The sequence below is a fragment of the Tamandua tetradactyla genome, chromosome 2 (assembly GCF_023851605.1).
Source record: "Tamandua tetradactyla isolate mTamTet1 chromosome 2, mTamTet1.pri, whole genome shotgun sequence".
In the NCBI taxonomy this organism is placed as follows: Eukaryota; Metazoa; Chordata; class Mammalia; order Pilosa; family Myrmecophagidae; genus Tamandua; species Tamandua tetradactyla.
In genome coordinates this window covers 117,755,478-117,778,577 of record NC_135328.1, presented here as the reverse complement: position 1 = coordinate 117,778,577, position 23,100 = coordinate 117,755,478, and the positions used below count along the sequence as shown (strand labels likewise).

Sequence of the window (23,100 nt, the reverse complement as noted above, 5' to 3'; positions counted from 1 at the left end):
TGTTCTAATTGTAAAATACTTATTTCTTTAATGTACATACAGTAAAGGCATTTTCCCTTCAGTTCAACAGTTCAGGGAGTTGAGACAAATGAAGTCAGGTAATTCAGGCCATAACCAGGATACAGAAGACTCCCTCCCCTGTCCCCACTCTGGGAGTCACTGACCTGGATACTCTCTCTGGTTCTGTCTTTGCCAGAATGCCATATAAACAGAACTATACAGTAAGCAAGCATTTTAGTCTGGCTGCCTTCACTTAGGATAATGCATTTGCGATTCACCACATACTGCTTGTACCAACAGTCATTTTTTACCTATGAGTGGCATTCCACTGCATGAATGCTCCACATTTGTTTATCCATTCACCCACTGGAACACATTTGGGTTGCCTGCAGTTTTTTGGAGATAATAAATAATGTTTCAATAAATATTCAGGTCAGTTTTGTGGGTAGAAACAGGCTTTTATTTCTAAATAAAAGAAAAATTTAGAAATAAATAAATAATATATTAGAATATATAAAAATATAGAAATAAATATATTTTTTATTCCCCCTCATGGGCCATGGCCCCTCATGAGCCATTGACAGGCCTCGATAGAGACGGCGTTTGGCCTGGAGTAGGGGGCCTACCCTGGAGCCCGCAGTGATGCCTGTTCCCTTGTGTGTGGGAGATCTGAGGGTTGGCAGGTCTGTGAGAGTCCTTTTCTCCTCCCCACCAAAGTTATTATTGTGGATCACTTATTTTTCCTTTTGGATTAAAAAACTGTGATAAGCTTAGTCTTGGTGTTTTGTTGCATCTTACTAATTTTACCTGGTATGTGGTGAACCTTCCTTGTTTTTTTACTTTGAGAAACCTTTCCCTGTACATGCCACTTGCTTCTCAGGGGTAGGATTTCTGGATCATATGATGTGTTCATGATTAACTATCATTTAAATTAAGTATAACTTACCTAAGTAAAATTTACCTGTTTCTATGAGTTTGGACAAACACGTACAACCACATAAACAGAACTCCAGTCATGATTCACAACTGTCAAAACACCGAAGCAACCCAAGGGTCCATCAACTGATGAATGGATAAACAAAATACACACGATGGACTCTTATTTAGTTGTAAAAAGGAATGATGTTCTGATACATACAGCAATATCTTGAGCTGAATGAAAACATAACATCAAAACTTGTGATATGCAATGGACAACAGAATGAAAGAGGACACTTACCTTACACCAATACAAAAATTAACTCAAAGTGGATCAAAGAACTAACTATAAGAACTAGCAACATAAGGCTTCTAGAAGAAAACACAGGGAAACATCTTCAAGACCTAGTAATAGGAGGTAGCTTCCTAAACTTTACACCCAGGGCACAAGCAACAGAATCAAAAATAGATAAATGGGAAATCTTAAAAATAAAGTGCTTCTATGCCTAAAAAAGCTTTGCCAAAAAGGTGAAGAAGCAGCCAACTCAATGGAAAAAAATATTTAGAAATCACGTATCAGACAGACAAAGGTTTGTTAACCTACATACATGAAGAAATCATACAACTAAATAACAACACCAAGAACAAACAACCCAATTATAAAATGGGTAAGGCATGAATAGACATTACTCCAAAGAGCAAATACACATGAAGAGATCCTCATTTTCATTAGCTATAATGGAAATGCAGATCAAGACAACTTCACACCTATAAGAATGGCTGCTATTAAACAAACAGGAAACTACAAATGTTGGAGAGGATGTGGAGAAATTGGAACATTTACTCACTGCTGGTAGGAATGTATAATGGTACAGCTGCTGTGGAAGACAGTTTGGTGAGTCCTCAGAAAAATAAATCGAGTTGCCCTATGACCTGGCAATACCACTACTCGGTATATACCCAGAAGAGCGGAGAGCAGTGACACAAACAGACATCTGCACACTGATGTTCATAGCGGTATTATTCACAATTGCCAAAAGATGGAAACAATCCAAGTTCCTATCAAAAGACGAGTGGATCAACAAAATGTGGTTTATACATATGATGGAATATTATGCAGCAGTAAGACAAAATAAGGTCCAAAAGCATATGACAAGATGAATGAACCTTAAGGACATAATGCTGAGTGAAATAAGCCAGACACAAAAGGATAGATACTGTATAATTTTGCTATTATGATCTTGGTAAAGGTAAACTCAGAGGCTTATGATACAGAACATAGGGCACCTAGAGATACACGGAAGCTAGAGGTAGGTGAACGGTTAGCTAATGAGGTTGAACTTAAATGTAAGGGAATGGATAGAAATGTAGGCAAGTTTGTTAGTGGGTCCATAAGTAATATGGCCATATTGAGGGTGAACATGATTGAAAGGGTTTGTATAGACCCATGTGTCCCAACAATTAATACTACAAATGTAAATAAGTTCTTGCATGAATTTCTTCAAAGATATAAATTTTGTAAAAAGAGAACAATAATAGAGAGGTATGGGGGAAAACTACTATTGGATGCTATGGCCTATATTTAGCAGGAACACATCAATAGTATCACAGCAATACCAGGGTAAATAATTGTGAGGAGGGACAAGAATTAAGGGGAGGTTTGGACTTTCTATCTGGTGAGCATGTGTTCATCAGTTACTTTTCTCTTTGGAGCAGTGAAAATTGTCTAAAATTGAGTGTCGATGATTGTACAACTAAGTGAGGATAATGTGAGAAATGGATTGTTGACTTTGCTCATTATCCTTGATGCCCAGTGATGGAGGTAGCTGAAGGATACACTGACTGAGAAGTAAAATGGTGAACTGTGGTGTACACATATGATCGAATACTGTGCAGTTACATAAAGGAACAAAATTGTGAGGCATCCAACGAAGTGAATGTACCTTGGGGACATTATGTGGTACACAATAAGCCAGAAACAAAACAACAAATATTGTATGGTCTCTTTTAGAAGTTACCTATAAGAAAACTGTGGGCCTGGTAACATGGGAAATGACTCCTAGGGATGAGTCTGGCCCTGGTACTGTGGGATCAAAATGCCTTCCTGACCAAATGGGGGAAAACAATTGTAACAAATAAGGTATCAGAAGCTGAGAGAGTTCAAATAGAGTCAAGAGTCTACTCTGGAGGCTATTCTCAGGCAACCTTCCGTTAGATATTGCTATTTACCATGGTTTGCCAACCCCCAACCAACACCATTCCTATTAACCCTGAAGAATACCTACAGCTCTGTTTGAGAGTCTACAAATTTTCATGTACTAAAATGACTTTCCAGAAACCTACCACTCCCAGATGAGTTCCTAGGCCAGATGAGTCCTGAAATGAAGAGGGGTCAGCCTCTCCAGAACATCAACTAGTTCCATTCCCCTACCCCATATCATTGACTGTCCTTTCCAACAAGAAGTTAGAACAGGTATAGTCCAAATACTCCTACAGATTGGAAGAAGGATCAGAGGAGAAGGAGGAGTTATACAGAGAAGGTAGGGTTTAACAAATGAGTACAATTACTGTATCATTATACTGGTATTTCTTTTAGTACCAGTGTCTACAAGCAGCTAGAAGGAAAACCCAAAATTGTGGAATTGTAACCTATACCAAACTCTGAAATCTGTTCTATAACTAATCACTATAACGTATTTGGAATTTATTGTTTTTGTATACATATTATATTTCACAATAAAAATATTTTTTAAAACTTATGATATGCAGTAAAGTTTGTTACCTGCAAACTTAACCCTAAGTTTGGAAGTGGATGAATGTGTAGCCCTAAATTCTTACATTAAAAAAGAAGAAAGCTATATTCAAAGACCTAAATGCATACCTGAAGGAACTAGAAAAAGAATGGCAAACTAAACCCAAAGTAAGCAGAAAAAAATAAATTATAAATATTAGAGCAGAAATAAATTAGAGAATATAAACAATAGAGAGCACCAATAAAATCAAAAGTTGACTCTTTGAAAAGATAAGTAAAATCAGTAAACCCTTAGCTAGACTGGCAAAGAAAAAAAAAGAATACATAAATAAAATAAGAAATGAGAGAAAGACAGCACTATTGACCTCGTGGAAATAAAAAGGACCATAAGAGGATACTATGAACCACCATATGCCAACAAATTAGATAACCTAGATGAAATGGAAAAAATCCTAAAAACACACAAGCAATCTATACCGACTCTAGAAAAAATCCGAAGCTCTGGACAGAGCAATCACAAGAGATTAAATCAATCATCAAAAAAACCTTCCTAAAAAGAAAAGCCCAGGACCAGGTGGCTTCACAGGTGAATTCCACCAACATTCCAAGAAGAAGTAATATCAATACCCCTCAGTCTCTTCCAAAAACTTGAAGATGAAGGAACATTACCTAATTCATTCTATGAGGTCAACATCACCCTAATATCAAAGTTAGAGAAAAATACTACATGAAAATGAAATTACTGACCAATTTCTCTGTTGAATATAAATGAAAAAAATCATCAACAAAAATATTAGCAAATCAAATCCAACAGCACATTAAAATAACTGTACACCATGATCAAGTGGGATTTATCCCAGGTATCCAAGGTATGCAACATAAGAAAATCAATTAAAGTAATACACAACATTAACACAATGAAAGGAAAAAAACCACACGATCACCTTGACTGATGCAGAAAAGGCATGTAGACAATATCCAGTACCTTTTCTTAATAAAAACAGTTTCAAAGATAGGAACAGAAGAAAACTTTCTCATCATGATAAAGGGCATTTAAGAAAAAAACACTGCTAACATCATACTCAATGGTGAAAGACTGAATGCATTTCCCTCTAAGATCTGGAACAAGACAAAGATGCCATGCTCACCACTGTAATTCAGAATTATATTGGAAGTTCTAACCAGAGCAATGAGGCAAGAAAAAGAAATGAAAGCATCCAAATTGGAAAGAAGGAAATAAAACTTTCACTATTTTCAGATGACATGATCCTGTATATAAAGAAAGTCCAGAAAAACTACAACAAAGCTCCTACATCCTGCAAAATGGGGGGAAAGAAGTGTAACAAATAAAGTATCAGTGGATGAGAGATTTCAAATAGAATCAAGAGGCTACACTAGAGGTTACTTGTACGTATGCTGGACTTGGACACTGCTACCTATCATAACTTGCCAACAACATTTAAACAACATATTTAAAGAGAAGGAGGAGTATAACAGAGAAGACAGGATTTAACAAATGAACAAAGTGCTTAATTATTATATTGATATTTCTGCTGGTCTCTAGTGTCTTAGAGCAGCTAGAAGAAAAAATGAAAAATCATGGAACTATAACCTATACCAAACCTTTTTTAAAAAGTTTTTTTAAAAAATCCCCCCCCCAAAAGCTCCTAGAGCTAATAAATTCAGCAAATTGTCAGGGTACAAGATGACCACATGAGAATTACTAGTGTTTCTACACACTAGTAATAAGGAAACTGAGGAGGAAATGAAGAAAAAATTTCATTTGCAATAGCAACCAAAAGAATCAAATATCTACAAACAAATTTAGCCAACAATGTAAAGGGTCTTATATATGGAAAATTACAAAACTTTGCTAAAAGAAATAAAAAAAGAGTTAAGTAAATGGAAGGACATTCTAGGCTAATGGATTTGAAGACTAAATATTATTAATATGTCAATTATACCCAAAATGATTTACAGATTTAATGCAATCCCAATCAAAATGACAACAGTCTACTTTGTAGAAATGAAAGCCAATAATCAAAATTATTTGGAATGGTAAAGGGCCCTAAATAGCCAAAACATCTTGAAAAAGAATAAAAGTGGAAGACTCAGACTTCCTGACTTTGAAGGTTATTACAAAGCTACAGTGGTCAAAAGGATAGACATATTAGACCAAAGGAATCAACTTGAGAGTTTGGAGATAGACCCTCAAGTCTATAGCCAATTGAGTTTGACAAGGCTGCCAGGTCCACTCAATTGAGAAAGAACAGTCTCTTCAACAAATGGTGCTGGGAGAACAGGTTATCCATATGTAAAAGAATGAAGGAGGACCCCTATCTCACACCATATACAAAAATTAACTCAAAATGAATTAAAGACCTAAATGTACAAACCAGGACTGTAAAACTCCTAGAAGAAAACATAGGGAAGCATCATAAGCACCTTAAGGATCTTGTGTTAGGCAATGGTTTCTTAAACTTTAACACCCAAAGCACATGCAACAAAAGAAAAAGATCAATGGTACCTAATCAAAACTTAAAACTTTTGTACATCAAAGGACTTTATCATGAAAGGGAAAAGATAACCTACACAACTTGAGAAAATACTTGGAAATTACGTATCCAATAAGGGTTTAATATTCTGAATATATTTTAAAAAATCCTTCAACTCAACTATAAAAAGAAAACAATCCAATTTAAAAATGGGCAAGAGACTTGAACAGACATTTTTCCAAATGACTTAAAAGCAAGTGAAAATATACTCATCAGCATTAGCTATTAGGGAAATGCAAATCAAAACCATGAGATACCATTTCACACCCACTAGAATGGCTACCATTAAAATAACAGAAAATTACAAGTGTTAGGATATAAAGAAATAGAACACTCATTTATTGCTGGTGGGAGTGTAAAATGGTATAGCCACTGTGGAATAGTTTTGACCTCTTCAGAAAGTAAAGTACAGAATTACCATATGGCCCAGCAACCCCACTACTAAGTATACATACCCCAAAGAATCAAAAGCAGGGACTTGAACAGGTATTTGTATGCCAATATTCACAGTGGAATTATTCACAATTGCCAAAAGATGGAAGAGACCCACATGTCCATCAACTCATGAATAAACCCAGTGTGGTATAGGCATACAATAAAATATTATTCAGGATTAAAAAGGAATGAAGTTCTGATTCATGCAACAACATGGATGAACCTTGAAGAACATTATGTTAAGTGAAATAAGCCAGATACAAAAGGACAAATATTGTATGAGCTCATTGATATGAAATAATTAGAACAAGCAAAACTAGTCAGAATCTAAAACATAGGTTACCAGGGGCTGGAGTGGGGGCAGGGAATGGGTAGCTAATGTTTAAATTTTACAGAATTTCTATTTGGTTTGATTACAAAGTTTTGGGAATAGATGATGCTGATGGTAGCACATCAATTGTCAGTATAATTAACAGCACTGAATTGTAAATGTGAATGTGGTTAAAAAGAGAAATTTTAAGTCATACATATTACTAGAATGAAAATTAAAAGGAAAAACAGGACCATACAACACAATGAACCCTGCTGTGGATGATGAACTATAGCTAACAGTACAAGTATAAAACATTCTTTCATGAATTATAACAAATACACTTCACTAAGGCAAGCTGTTAGTTATAGGGCAGTGTATGAAGACGTCATTTTTGATGTATTTTATGCATGATATTTCTGTAAATCTACAACCTAATAAAAAGAAATCAACAAAAATACATAATTTCTTTAAATGTTTAGCATTTAGACCTTCACCTACTATATGAGACCAAAAGCAGAAAGCTTTATTATGTGCAGAACCTAAATTTTCTGTTACCGTATAATCTAGATCAACCTGTCTGGATAGCGCATTTAAACAACCCAAACTCCTGGAGTCCAGAACAGGGATGAGACCTTGTAATTCTGGACAGTGTAATATAATACCAGGATACATCTCGGACTGTGGTGGACTGATAATTAAAAAGTATTGGTAGAGCCTCTTGAGGTTCTGAAGGGAAAAAATTGAAACTATTAAACCTCCCAACTGGGAAAACCCAGATTCCCTCTCAACCACCGAGGACTCCCTAGAAAATAGGCCAAGCCCTGGATTTTAAGGCTTGCCCTTAGGAAACTTATTTCTGTAGGGAAGAAGCTAAGACCACCTATAACAAGACCTAAGGGTTACTTCTGAAGGACCTCTTTTGTTGCTCAGATATGGCCTCTCTTGAAGTTCAACTCTGCAAGGAGAATCGTTGCTGTCCCCTCTCCGTGGGATATGACATTCAGGGATGAAAGTCTCCTGACAATGTGGGGTGTGACCCCCAGGGATGAGTCTGGTCCTGGCACTGTAGGACTGACAGCACCTTCCTGACCAAAAGGGAGAAAAAAAGTGTAAGGAAATAAGGCATCAGTGGCTAAGAGATCAAATAGAGCTGAGAGGCTATTCCGGAGGCTACTCTTATGCAAGCTTCAGTTAGACAGTGCTAATTGCCATGGTTTGCCAACCAACATGACATCTGTCAACTCTTAAGAACACCTAGAGTGCAAACTGAGACTCTATAAAGGTTTCATGCACAAAATTTTCTTTCCTGGAACACATAATTTCCAGAGGGTTCCTAGGCCATAAATCCTGAAACCCAGAGGGACCAGGCTCTCCAAGATTATCAATTAATTACATCCCCCTATCCTTTAGTGTTGATACCCCTTCTCAATGTGAAAAAGTCAGAACATGCATTCCCTAAAGATCCTATAGGTTGGAAGAAGGATCAAAGGAGAAGGAATTATAACAGACAAAATAGGATTTAACAAATGTGTACAACTGATGAATCACTACATTAACACTCCTTCTAGCTTCCAGTGTTTTGGAGTAGCTGGAAGGAAAAATCTGAAATAGTGGAATGGTAGCCCATGACAAAGTCTGAAAACTGTTATGTTATTTAACTGTTAAAGAGTACTTTGAAAATTATTGCTTTTTCTTTCATTTGTATAAATCTTTTATTTCATAATAAAAAAATTTTTTTAAATGTACAATTTTTATTTGGGATGATGCACAGTGTTGATACTAGATGGTGGTGATGGCAGCACAACGGCGTGAACACAGTTAACACACTGAGTTACCTATCTGAATGTGATTAAATAAGAAATTCTATGTCATATGTACGCAACTAGAATAAAAAATTTTTAGAATCCACTGAACTGACAATGCAAACAGTGAACTATGCTAAACCACGACCTATATTTAATAGTGTGATTTTCTCATCAATTGTAACAAAGGTACTACAACAACGCAAAATGTTAAAAATGGCAGTGAGGAAAAATAAATAAAAAGAAAAAAAATAAATCAATAATGGGGGATAAAGGGTTAAATAAATTAGGCAAATGGAAATACTGGTGGTCAATGAGAGGGAGGGATAAGGTGTATGGTATGTATGAGTTTTTTCATTTTCCTTTTTATTTCTTTCTCTGGAGTGATGCAAATGTTCTAAAAAATGATCATGGTGATGATGTGATGACATTGTGAGCCACTGGCTATACACTATATACAGAATCTCTGTGTGTAAAGATTAATCAATAATTTTTTAAAATATGGGTGAGTATATGGGGACTCTGTATTTTCTCCATAATCTTTCTGAAAACTGACAAGTTCTCTAATAAAACAAATTTTATTTGGGAAGGAAAAAAAGGTTTTTTTTAACAACTTTAGATAACCTTGTAACTCTGGAGCACAACTCTAAAGACCTATGACTGTGGTGCATCTTCAACTAGACTGGACACCCACCTGGCACCCACTGCTCTCTCCTGCTGGGCCCCCAGCACCTCACCATGCAGCTGGCACTTAGCCAGTAACCTACAAATCTTTTGAGAAGAGAAGAATAGAGCCTGAGTTACTTCTGGGCACCTGGAAGCAAAGGACAGAGGAACAGGCGTTGACAGCAAAGGCCTTTCTCTCTCCAGCTGGGAGCGATCACATCAATTCACTGGGTGCCCAGGCAGCTGCCAACGGAGGAGGATGGGGGCCCTGTTGGGGCAGGGAGATACTCACTGGGGACAACAGTACTCTCTCCAGGAGGGCCTGTCAGCATCACTGGGGTGTGTGCGGTAGCACTCGGGTCCAAGGACTGGCTGCCCATCTGAGAGATGTTTCATTGATTGTCAGCATCCTCTGGTTGCTCCATCACCTTCTGAAGAGAGGTGCTGGGCAGCATGTGCACAGGGCCCACAACCATCATCCCATTGGCCTCCATGTCGCAGTGCAGCTCCCTGCAACCAAGAATGACATCCCAGTGTCTGACACTGCCCCAGACTGCTGTTCAGTCTGCAAACCCAGCTCCTTAGTCCCCTACCCAGACTGAGAAAACACTGACTACCTCCTCTGCTCCTCTGGCATTTCGTAAAATTCTTACCATCTGTGCACTTCTGTGCCTTTGCGTGTGGAAGGTGGCAAGAGTGGCATCGTCACACACGTGAGCAGCAAAGCTGTCTGCAGGATGAAGAGGCCTAGAGTTTGATGCTTCCTAAAGCCCAGGTTAGGCCTTGCACTGACCTCCCAGCTATGCCCCGAGCTTATAAGGGCGGCTGGCTTAGCCAGGCCCCCTTGACCCAAAGTGCTCACAGCCAGGACCAGCCCACCGGGGCTCCCTCCCTCAGACTACTTCTTTCCCACCTCTCCCTCCTCCACAGTGTTCCCTCATTTTCTCTTCTCCTGGGCCACTTTATTCTCCTCTCCTACCATTCCCAAGTCAGGGCCTCCCAAGCCAGTCCCAACAATCTCTCCACAAGCCCTCTTTTCCTCCCGGGCTCTTTGCAATGATCAGACCCTTCTGCCAAGCTCCATACCTTAGCCCTGAAAGGTACCCGCAGACCACCGCAAGGGATAGGGCGGGCTGCCTGGAGGTCTCCACCCCACACCCGAGCTGCCCCACTGTCTCCCCGACTCGCCCCTGTGGGCCCAGGGGCTCACCTGGGCTGATGGTTCCGGCCGGCGTCCTGCTCCTCGCCCAGAGCCTCGCCTTCCTTCTCTGCGACCTCCTTCTCCAAGGAGTCATGCGCGGACAACGCCTTGTGCCGGCCGGTGCCGCCGCGCGGACTCCTCGGCGCTCTCGGCCTCCCTGGTGCCCGCCCGCGAGCCGCCGGTGTGCCACGCCTGCCGCTCGGCCTTGGCCCGGGCACCGGGGACATCCTCGCCCCGCTCGGGCGCGTGCCGGTGGGGGCGGTGGCGCCGCGGCTCCTTTTCGGGCGCTTCCTCCGGAGAGCCCCTGCGGTGGTGGCGCCGGCCGCCCTCCAGGCCCGGGCCCGAGCCCCGCGCGCGCTCACCCCTGCGGTCGCGGGAGTCCGCGGCCTCCTGGCTGTGGCTGCGGCGCGGCCGGGGCCGCTCCTCCCGGGCACCGGGCTCCCCGCCCTCCTCCCTGGGGCCTTCGCTCCGCTCCTGCTCCCCCGCCGCGGGGGTCGGGGCCTTGTCCTTGTCACGGTGGCGGTGGTGCCTGCGGGGCGGGTCCGCCGGGGTGCACGGCGGCCGGGCGGGCTCGGCAGCGTCGGAGCCATCGGCACCAGGCCGGGCCGTGCCCCCCATGGGAGCGCGCGGGCCATCGCTGCCCGGCTCCACCACCAGGGGCCGGTCCAGGTGCGTCTTCATGTCGGGCCGCAGGTGGAGCGCGGTGGACAAGCGCAGCCGCCCCTCAGGGTCCAGCTCGCTGTGGAGGCCTCGCAGCTGGCGCGCAGGTTCTGCAGCCGTAGCTGGCTGGCGCGCTGTTCCCACACGGAGCGCGCCTTGGCCGAGTTCTGCTGCCTGCTGTGGGGAGGACGACGGGTGAGCGACGGGCACCTGTGCCTGCCGGCTGCCCCGCCGCTCTGCCTAGCGTAGAGAAAGCCGCAGATGGACACACAGCGATGGAGGGATGGAGGGTGGTGCCAGGGAAGGAGGGAGGAGGGGCAGCAGGAGCCCTCAAGACCCCTCCTCAGAGTCCAGGCAGAAGAAGATCTAGAGAGGCCCACCCAGAGCTCTGGGGAACCGGCTTCCAAATGCACTTTATGGAGTCCCTCACCACCTCCCAGACTGACTGCCTGGCTCGGTGGGTGCAGGCTGTGGGGACAGCAGGCACCAGCAAGATGGCACAGACTGGCTCCCAGGGTTCGCACCCTCAGCCCAGAAAAGACAAAAGGGGGGAAGGAGGGAGAGCACCATGCAAATGGGGCAGAATGATGGAGAGGCGGGAGGCAGTCGCCCTTTCCCAGCCTGCCAGGGCGACCTGAGTGGAAGGGCCCAAAGACGCAGCCATTTCTCCAAAAGGCACTCCCCCATATCCACCCCCCAGGAAAAAAGCCAGCTACCCTCCAGTGCTGACCACATGTGGCAGCTGCTGTGTGACCCACTGACACCAATGCCTGCATCTTATTCTACCATGTGACTTAGTTATTCAGGATCCAACACATGTCCTTACCCTGGGAGGGCACCCGGCCCCTCTGTCCAGGAGCCTGACCCTTCAACCACTCCTCACCTGAGCACCTGGCCTCCTCCTAAGCAGTCAGTCACGGGGGACGAGCCAACTAGGAGCAGCTGCCCAGTAGGAGTGTCTAATCAGGCAGCTTGCCAGCCAGTCTGGGCCATTGCCAGGGGGGCACCCCAGGGCACCTCTGGCCCCAGCTTGTCTAACACTAGCCTCGAAGTTGCCCAGCTGCTCTACACCTCTAAAACAGAGGCTTCCCAAGAACCACAGTTGCAGTTAGGGAAGGAAGGTAGGGCAAGCAGGGCTGGGAGGGCCCACAAGTGTCATCAATGAGCCCCTGGCCAGTGCTATCTGCCACCCCTGCCCTCTGAGGGCCCTTGGCTGGGTAAGCAGGGTCCCCAGTTCCATGTGAGCCACAGAGAGATGATGAGGCCAGCGGCAGCCTAAGCAGTCAACTCAGGAGAGGCAGACATGCTCGAGATATGAGTGATGGCACATGGACAGAGAGCAGACACAGGACAGACAACGCAAGTGAAAGAAGAGGAGGGGCTGAGGCAGGGGGCATCAGGATGCCAGGACGTGGGAAGGCTGCCCGGAAGCCGCCCCGTTAAGCAGATGAGTCAGGGGAGGAGGGAAATGTTTGCAGTGTGTTCACAAAGCCACGTTGGGACATCGCAGCAGAGCGACTCACGGTGAGTTCACGCTGGAGATGGATGAGCTGTGAGATACAGTACCTCAATCTTGCTTTACAAAATTGCACATGCAAGAAATAAAACAGAACACAGGTGAGAAGACAGAGAGAAAGTCCCAGGAAACAGGAGGGGCGTGCGCCATGCTGGGCTGGGCATGTCCATTGGAAAGCACACTGCTGTGTCCTCTAGGCCAGATGCATTCAGAGGGAGAAGGCAGCCAGCTTCTTTCCCCACCTATGCAGAGAAGTTGAACAAAGCAAGTGAGCCCCACATGTGCCAGCCAGCACACACAGCCAGCTCAAGCCTACCCCTGTCTACATGGGACATGACTCCCATAGGTGTGGACCTTCCTGGCAATGTGGGATAGAAATCCTGGAATGAACTGAGACTCAGCATCAAGGAATTGAGAAAACCTTCTTCACCAAAAGGGGGAAGAGTCAAATGAGACAAATTATAGTGTCAATGGCTGAGAGATTCCAAACAGATTCGAGAGGTTATCCTGGAGGTTATTCTTATGCATTAAATAGACATTGCCTTGTTAGTCAAGATGTACTGGAGAGACTGGAAGGAACAGCCTGAAAATGTGGACATGTGTTCCAGTAGCCATGTTTCTTGAAGATGATTGCATAATGATATAGCTTTCACAATGTGACTGTGTGATTGTGAAAACCTTGTGTCTGATGCTCCTTTTATCTACCTTATCAACAGACGAGTAAAACATATGGAATAAAGATGAATAATAGGGGGAACAAATGTTAAAATAAATTTAGAGTGAAATGCTGGTGGTTGGTGAGGGCAAGGGGTGGGAGGGTAATGGTATGTATTCATTTTTTTCTGCTTTCTTTTTATTTCCTTTTCTGAATAGATGCAAATGTTCCAAGAAATGATCATAATGATGAATATGCAACTATGTGATGATATTGTGAATTATTGATTATATATGTAGAATGGAAGATCAAAAGTTACAAATGTTCACATTTGGTGTTTTTTTTTGGTATTTAAAAAAATTAAAAATTAAAAAAATAAACTACAAAAAGTGGTTAAAAAAAAAAAAAGAATTCCTCTCTTCTGAGCAGAGAATAAACATGTATTTGCAAAGTCCCCTTGAGGGGCTTGGGAGAAAGGAGGAAATATTCAACTTCCCCAATCTGGGGAATTTCTGATATACTCACAAGCAGTGGGGACAGCCAATTCAACAGGCTGAGCCCTCGATCTTGGGGCTCACCCTGATGAAGCTTATTCCTGCAAAGGATAGACTAAGCCTACTTATAATTATGCCTAGGAGTCATCCCAAGAAAATCTCTTTTGTTGCTCAGGAGTGATCTTTCTCTCTAAGACAACTCAGCAAGAGAATTCACTGCCCTCTCCCGTAGTGGGTCATGACTCCCAGGAGTATAAATCTTGCTAACTACATGAAACATGATTCTCAGGGAGAAGTCAGGACCCAGCATCATAGGATTGAGAAAGACTTCCTGACCAAAAGTGGGAAGAGAGGAATGAGACAAAATAAAATCTCAGAGGCTGACAGATCTCAATCACTGTCAAGAAGTTATCTTGAAGGTTATTCTTATACATTATACAGATATCCCTTTTTAGTTTACAGTATATTGGATTGGCTAGAAGGAAGTACCTGAAACTGTTGAACTGTATTCTAGTAGTCTTGATTCTTGAAGATGACTGTATAATTACACAGCTTTTACAGTGTGACTATGTGATTGTGAAAATCTTGTGTCTGAAGTTCCTTTTTATCCAGGGTATGGACAGATGAGCAGAAAATATAAGGACAAATATTAGTAACAGAGGGGGACTAGGGGTTAAAAAAATGGGGTGGATTAACATACTAGTGGTAATGAGAGGGCGGGGTAAGGGATATAGGATGTATGAGTTCTTTCACCCAACATTCAATCCACCAGGAAGTCCTAATAGTTGTGCTTTCAAAATACATCCACAATCTGATCACTTCACCACACTTACTACTACAAATTGGCCCAAGCCATTGTTGTCACTAGTCTCCCCCTGAGCTGGTTATAATCTATTCTGTATCCCAGAAAAACCATATTCTATTAATTCTAATCCTATTGTGTGGGGGCATACCCATTGTTTCGGGTAGAACATTTTGATTCGGTTGTTTCCAGAGGTCTACTCAATTGTGGATGTGACATTTTGATTAGATTATTTCCATGGAGGTTTGGCCCCACCCATTTAAGTTAGGTCTTAACTTACTACAGTCATTAAAAGAGCTGACACAAAGAAATATTTGAGTAAAAGCTCGACACAGATACTTGGAGATGCCTGGGATGCCGACAGAGATGCTTACAGTACCAACAGAGATGCTTGGAGAGATGTTAGAAATCACAGCCCAGCAAGGGTCGCTCTATACCTTCCCATGAGATGCTAAGCAAGCCAGAACCTGGAGAAAGCCCATATAGAGTAGCTAAGTGAGGGCCCACAGATGCTCAGAGAGGAAGCCACTGGAATCAGAAGCAAAGAAATGAACAGGGAACAAGAACCTCAGGTGCTAGCCTTATGCCTTCCCAGCTGACAAGAAATCTCTAGTGCCATTTGGCCATTATTTGGAATCAAAATATCTTTCTTGAATGCCTTAGTTTTGACATTTTTATGGTCTTAGAACTTCTTCTAGTTTCCTAGCTGCCAGAATGCAATATACCATAAACAGAGTGGCTTTTAAAAAGGGGAATTTAATCAGATGCTAGTTTACAGTTCCAAGTCTGAGAAAATATCCCAATTAAAACATGTCTATAGATATGTACAATCTAAGGCATCCAAGGAAAGATACCTTGGTTCAAGAAGGCTGATGAAGTTCAGGGTTTCTCTGTCAAGTGAGAAGGCACATGGTGAACACAGTCTCATCTGGAAAGGCACATGTTGAACACGGTCTGGGTTCCTCTCTTATCTGGAATAGCACATGGCAAACATGGCATCATCTGCTAACTTCTTCTTCTGGCTTCCTGTTTCATGAAGCTCCCTGGGAGACATTTTTCTCCATCTCCAAAGGTCGCTGGCTGGTGGACTCTGTTTCTCGCGGCTATGTCATTCTGATCTGCTCTCTCTGACTCTCCCATTCTCCAAAATGTTTCCTGTTCTATAGGACTTCAGAATCTAATCAAGAGACACCCATATGGGTGGAGACATGCCTCTACCTAATCCAGTTTAACAACCACTCTTCATTAAATCACATCTCCAGGGAGATAATCTCATTTCATTTCAAACATACAATACTGAATAGGGAATAGAAAAAACAGCTGCCTTTACAAAATGAGATTAGGATTAAAACACGGCTTTTCTAGGGTACATGCATCATTTCAAACCAGCACAGAACTGTAAACTTCTGACTTAATTAATCCCCTTTATTAAAGCCAATTCATTTCTGGAATATTGCATTCCAGCAGCTTGAACAAACCAAAACAGATTTAAACACATTTTGTACCAGAGAAGTGAGATGCTGTGGTTTGCAAAAACAAAACATGTTGGAAAGGCTTTTGAAGTGGAAAAGGGGAAGATTCTGGAAGAGTTGTGAGGAGCTTGTCAGAGAAGGCCTAGAATGCTTTTAAGAGATTGTTGGTAGAAATACAGACATTGAAGATACTTCTGATGAGGGCTTAGAAATGAGCAATGTGCCACTGTAAACTGGAAGAAAGGCGATCCTTGTTTTAAAGTTGCAGAGAATTTGGCAAAATTGAGTCCTGGTGCTAGATGGAAGGGGGAATTTGAAAGCAACCAGCTAGGATATCTAGTTGAGGAAATCTTCAAACTAAGTATGGAAATGCAGCCTGACTTCTTGTAGCTTAGATTAAAATCCAACAGGAAAGGGATAAATTGAGAACTGAACTCTTGGGTACAAAGTATCCAGAAATTGATGGTCTGAAAAGTTCTGAGTTTTCAGAAACAGACCCCAGCAGCAGCATCAATGGTGCACATGAGGATTTAACCAAACATGGAACCAGTCAGCCATGTCAGGACAAGCCAGGATTGGAGATGGGAGTTAAGCAGAAAAGATCTCTGTTAAGTCCTATGGTCTGACGGCTTTAACCCCTGTATAGTACATGCTAAACCAACATATTTTTTGTGAGATCTGTATAAACAGAACCACTGCCAATCTGGACTAAAAGGGACAAACTGAAGGGAAAAAAAACTTCAGCAGTAAAATCATGGAAGTTAAGGTCTGAAGCCAAGAAATCTTGGACCAGGAGAAAGGACCTGCACATCCACATTGAAAGGGTGAGTTTACCCTGGAGGCAGGTGACAGGCAGAAGAGTTTCATCTCCATGATTCTCAGAGAAAGTAGAGCATGTCTCTGAGCATGTGCTTCAGAGATGGAAGAGAGTCAGAGTGCTGCACAAATGCTTGGAGGGGGTGGAGTTGAGAAAAAGGTGGACTCCCCAATGTTCCCCAAGGTTGCAAGCATCATTCCCACATTGGAGAGAACAGGGCCACTGCAGAAACCCTTGTAAAGGGTAGGACTGCTCCTTTCCCAAGCCCTGAGGGTGATAAAGGGTCTGTAGACTTTGAAATCCAAGGAAGTCTGCCCTGCAGTTTTTTGGAAATGTTTGGGTCCAGTGACCTGTTTTCCTTCCAATTTCTCCCTATGGCAATGAGAATGTTCATCCTATGAGTGTCCCTCCATTGTGTACTGGAAGCAGACAACTTGTTCTAAGCTTCACAGGTCCACAGGCAGAAGAGAATTTTGCCTTAGGACAAATCATGCATGTGGCTTATTTTGATGAGATTTTGCACTGTTTCTGACTTTCTATTATTACTGAAATAGTTTAAGGCTTTTGTGATATTGTGATGTAATGAATATATTCTGTATATGGAAATAACATGCCCTTTTGGGGTTCAGAGGGTGTAATGTGCTGGTTTGAATCTGAGGGTAGAATTGCTGGTTTTCTGTTCTGTTAAAAAAAAAAAAAAGAAAAGTCATGCTCTTTTAATCCTAATCCAATCTTATGGGGTAGATCTAACATTTAGGATGGAGTTTTTCATTGGGTTGTTTCTGTGGAGATATGACACACCCAATTATGGATGAGGCTATTTTAAAGATAGTACATAATTTATTAAAATAGATATGTGATTAATCAAATTTTAACTCATCAACATATCCAAACATTCTTAGAAAACATTTTAAATGCAATGTATAACCATAAAGTCGTAAGACTGACTTTTTTCTTTTTCTCATTTATTTTTTTGTTTTTGTGTTTCTAATTTTAATACAATTTTATTGATAAAAAATAATGTTATATATTTATATATAAATAATATTATATATTCACATACCATGCAACTATCAAGAGTGTACAATCAATGGTTCACAGTCAGAGACCATTTGAGATGAAGAAGGAAAATGCCCTGGGGGAACTTCATGAAACAAGAAGCCTGGAGAGAAAACTAGCCAATGTTGCCATGTTCGCCATGTGTCTTTCCAATTGAGAGAGAAACCCTGAACTTTATCAGCCTTTCTTAAGTGAAGGTAACCTCTTGTTGGTGTCTTAATTTGGTGACCAGTGGCAGTCTGCAAGTCTACACAGTTTGGGTGCCTTAATTTGGACGTTTTTATAGACTTGCTTTCATTGGACTTGCTGACCTGGAAGAATAAAATTGAACAAAATAGTACAGTATTTTCCCTCTCTTTGCAAACAGGTGCAAAACCGGGTAAGAAACCTTCTCTCTGACTCTTCTACTCAGACTAAGAAGAAGGCATCAGGAAGGAAAAACATACACTCAAGATGAGATTTAATGATCTCCTCCTGAAAAAGTTCTGGATTTCTGTGAAACACTAATATCCTATGCCAACCATAGGAGAGTAACGAAATTTTGCAGCAGGTTTTTAACTTCCTATGTGCACAACCAAGTGTCAAGAACCTTGATGCTTCCTAAAACAGCATCAAGAACAAGGTGGAAATCATCTTGCATCAGTTTAATATGAAATCTGTACATAGTTATCTACAAATTCAACAAAGCAAAAACAGGTTAACCTGGAGGTTATTCTTACACATTTTACAGAGTTCCCTTTGTTAGTTTGAGGTGTATTAGAGAGGCTAGAGAGAAGTGCCTAAAAATGTAGAGCTGTGTTCCAGTCGCCATGTTTCATGAAGATGATTGTATAATGATATAGCTTTTGCAATGTGACTGTGTAATTGTGAAAACCTTGTGTCTGATGCTCCTATTATCTACAGTATGGACAGATGAGTAAAAAATATGGCTTAAAAATAAATAATAGAGGGACAACTGTTACTGCTAGTTACATACTAGTGGTCAGTGAGAGGAAGGGGTAACGGGTATGGTATGTATGAATTTTTTTCTTTTTTCTTTTAATTTCTTTTTCTGGAGTGATGCAAATGTTCTAAGAAATGATCAGTGATGAATACACAACTATGTGATGATATTGTGAGCCACTGATTGTATACCATGTATGGAATGTTTGTACACTAAGAATGTTTGTGTTTGCATGTTAATTATCAATAAAAGTAGTAAAAATAAATAAATAAAAAAACAAACAAAAAATAAAAGTAACTATAATTGTTTTCATTTTAGTTTAACTGCTGTCATTTAACTGATGTTACATTTGATGTTTTTATTGGGCTTTGTTATTTTAATCATGTCCAGCATAATATTTTATATATACATATGTTTAGTATAGACAAACTAAACAATATTATTTCTTTGAATCCTCTGGAATTAGATACTGTCCTCTTATTGTGCTTTAGTTGAAAAAAGGTCTAGCAGTTGTTTTGTTTATGGTAGTCTTAGTCTTATGTTTGGTGTTTAGATTTTGTTTTGATTTGGTTTGATTTTGGAAAATAAAGCTCTTAGAAATCATCACTTTAATTAAATATTCTAAATTATAAAAAAGAACACCAAGGGCATTATATAAGATTCTACAAAAGTTCCATTCACTGTGGTAACTTTCCAGAACCTACAATTTCCAGATGGGTCCCTGGACCAGATAAGTCCTGAAATGCAGAGGGCCCAGCCTCTCCAGAACATCAACAAGTTCCATCCTCCTATCCCATACTGTAGACAGCCCCCTATTACATGAAAACATTAGTATGGGCATAGCCCAAATACCCCTAAAGAGTGGGACAGAAAGATCAAAGCAAATGGTGCAGTTATACAGAGAAGGTCAGGCTTAACAAACTAGTATGATTGCTGAATCAGTATACTGCTATTTCCTTTAGTTTCTAGTATCTTAGAGCAGTTAAAAGTAAATACCTAAAATTGTGGAATTGTAACCCATACCAAATTCTAAAATCTGTTCTACAACTAACTGTTGTCACATATTTTGAAATTTATTGGTTTTTTGTATATATGTTACTTTTCACAAAAAAGTTGATTGTGATGATAAATTTCACATAACAGCTATATGGTGATATGAGAATGACTGACTGTATACTTTTGATGATTACATGGTATGTGAATATATAATATATAATAAACTAATTAATTTTAAAAAAACAATAAAATCAAGGAAACAAAAACACCTAAAGTCAAAACTTAACAGAAAATACCGAAAATAACTATTTTTCTTACATTTTGTGTTAACATGTATATAAACACAAAATTTCTCATTTTAACCATTTTCATGTGTACAAGTCAGAGATATTAATTACATTCACACTACTGCTCTACTATTGCCACTATCCATTATCAAAACTTTTTCACCACCCCCAACAGAAATTCTGTACCCATGAAGCAATGACTCCCCTTCTCCCCACAATTATACAGCACCCTGTAATATACTTTCTGTCTCTATGAATTTACTTTTCTCTAGGTATAGTTAATATTTAAAAAATTGTATAGCATTAAGGAGAAAAACAAAAGTATTTGCAACATATCCCAGAAAAATGTGGACAGTGAATAAAGCAGTATTTGTAAAGTCCCTTTGGGAAAATGGGAAGAAAGGAGGAAATGGTCAACTTTCCCACTTGAGGAATTCCTGATATTCTCACAAGCAGTGTGGACAACCAAATCAATAGGCCGAGCCCTCGATCTTGGGGTTCACCCTTATAAATCTTATTTCTTCAGAGCACAGGCTAAGTCTACTTGAAATTAGGCCTAAGAGTCATCCCCCAGATAACCTCCTTTGTTGCTCAGATGTGGTCTCTCTCTCTAAGCCAACTCGGCAGGTGAACTCACTGCCCTTCCCTCTTGGGACGTGACTCGCAGGGGCATCAGGTTCTCTGACAATGTGGGACAGAATCCCAGGATGAGCTAGGACCCGGCATCAAGGAATTGAGAAAGCCTTCTTGGCCAAAACAGGGAAGAGAGAAATGAGACAAAATAAAGTTTCAATGGCTGAGAAATTTCAAACAGAGTTACAAGGTTATCCTGGAGGTTATTCCTATGCATTATATAGATATTCCTTCCTTAAAACTCCAGAGAACAGTTAATGGGTTGCAGGACCTAAGCAAGTGATGAATTAAGAAATGTAGTTTTAAAAGTGGTAGATCATGGTGTCATTCTTGGCTCTTACCCAGTATGTTGTAGAACCAGTGGTTGCTCCCAATGTGGGTCTGTGTAATCCCTATGCATATACTAATTTGCCTGTGTTTGGTGCCAATATATCAGGTGGCAGCCTGATACACTAAACTAGGAAACTATTCTGTGGCTCACCTCTCCAAAATGTGTCCTGCAAGCAAAACAGCAGTTTGCAGACAGCTAAAGCAGTACAAGATTAATTATGTCAAAGTGGCCTGCAGGAAAGAATTGCCTATTTAAGTCCTATGACAGAGCACCCAGGGAGAAACTCTATTTCACAAAGCATAGAGGGGGCATTTGATTTCCTGTAAATGGGGGGACACCTAAGGCCAAGAGCAAACATTTCTGATGCCCAGAACAAGACATCAGAAAAGACGGAGAGGAACCTGAACTTCACATTCACCTCAAGTTGATCTTGATAGGAGAACAACAGTCTGAAGGAGAGCACCAGCCAGCACAGAGTCAAGTTAAAAACACTTGGAGAGGTGGTTTTTTTTGCTTGTTTGTTTGGTTTTTTTTCTTCATTCCTGGTACACAGGGAAATCTCTGTAATTACAGTACCTCCATATAAACTTAAGGAACTGACAGATCAGGGACTACATCCCAGAGTTACACTTTAAAATACCAAGAGTTCCACATTAAACAAGAGTGTGCAACTAAAGATTAGAAGACAAGCAAAGAAAAAGAAAATGACTCATGGAAAGGAACAAGATAAATATCCAAATATCATCAACTTTGGACATACTGGACTATATGTTCAAACAGATCAAAGTAAAATTCAGAAAAAGAACTAGAGGGTACCAGGTAAATAATAAATATGCAATATGAGAATTTCAATATAGAGACAAAATTTAAAAAAGAAAGCAAATACTGGAAATGAACACCATGTTAACTGAAATGAAAAATTCCCTAGAGGGTTTCAACAGATTTGGACTAACACAAAAAATAATCAGTGAACTCAAAGACAAGACAACTGAAATGCTTCAGGCTGAGAAACAGAAGACAAAATCATTTAAAAAGTAAACAAAGCCTTACGAGACATGTGGGACACCATCAAGTGTACCAATCATATGCATGATAGAAATCCCAGGAGGAAAAGAAAGAGAGGGGCAGAAGAAACAGTCAAAATACTCCCAAAAAGAACTTAATTTTTTGGCAAAAAACTTCCCAAATTTAATGAAACACATTCAAGAAGCCCAATAAAGTCCAAATAGGATAAATTCAAAAAGAAACGTACCCAGACATATAGTGGTGAAACTGTCCAATCCCAAGGACAAGGAGAGAGTTCTGAAACCTACAAGAAACATCCAAATCAGAAAGGAAGAAGAAAAACTTTCCCTACTCTCAAATGACATAATCCTTGTTACAGTTTGCTAATGCTGCTGGAATGCAATATACCAGAAACAAATTGGATTTCATAAGGGGGGTTTACTAAGTTACAAATGTAGTTCTAAGACTATAAAAATGCTCAAATTAAAGTATGAACAAGAGGGCGGGCCACAGTGGCTCAGCAGGCAAGAATGCTTGCCTGCCATGCCAGAGGACCCGGGTTTGATTCCCGGTGCCTGCCCATGTAAAAAAAAAAAAAAGTGTGAACAAGAGAATACCTTCACTCAAGAAAGGGAATATTGTCCATCATTTCTTTTTCACATGGGAAGGCACATGGAAACATCTACCGGCCTTCTCTCCTGGCTTGAGGTTTCAAACGGCTATCTCAGCTTCTGATGTCTACTGCGGTATTTCCTTCTGCATCTTTTAAGGAGTCCAATAAACTAATT

The 23,100-nt window shown here is 40.9% G+C and overlaps 1 protein-coding gene across 1 annotated transcript in view; it reads right to left on the bottom strand.

Annotated features, from left to right (window-relative positions):
* Positions 1-9,665: 9,665 nt before the first annotated feature.
* The window catches only part of LOC143657161 (voltage-dependent N-type calcium channel subunit alpha-1B-like), a 33,560-nt gene continuing 20,125 nt past the window's right edge, over positions 9,666-23,100 (bottom strand). Inside the window, 4 exon segments of the mRNA XM_077129230.1 lie at positions 9,666-9,951; positions 10,652-10,759; positions 10,761-11,542; positions 11,683-11,770. Coding sequence (XP_076985345.1) covers positions 9,666-9,951; positions 10,652-10,759; positions 10,761-11,542; positions 11,683-11,770 — 1,264 coding nt within the window.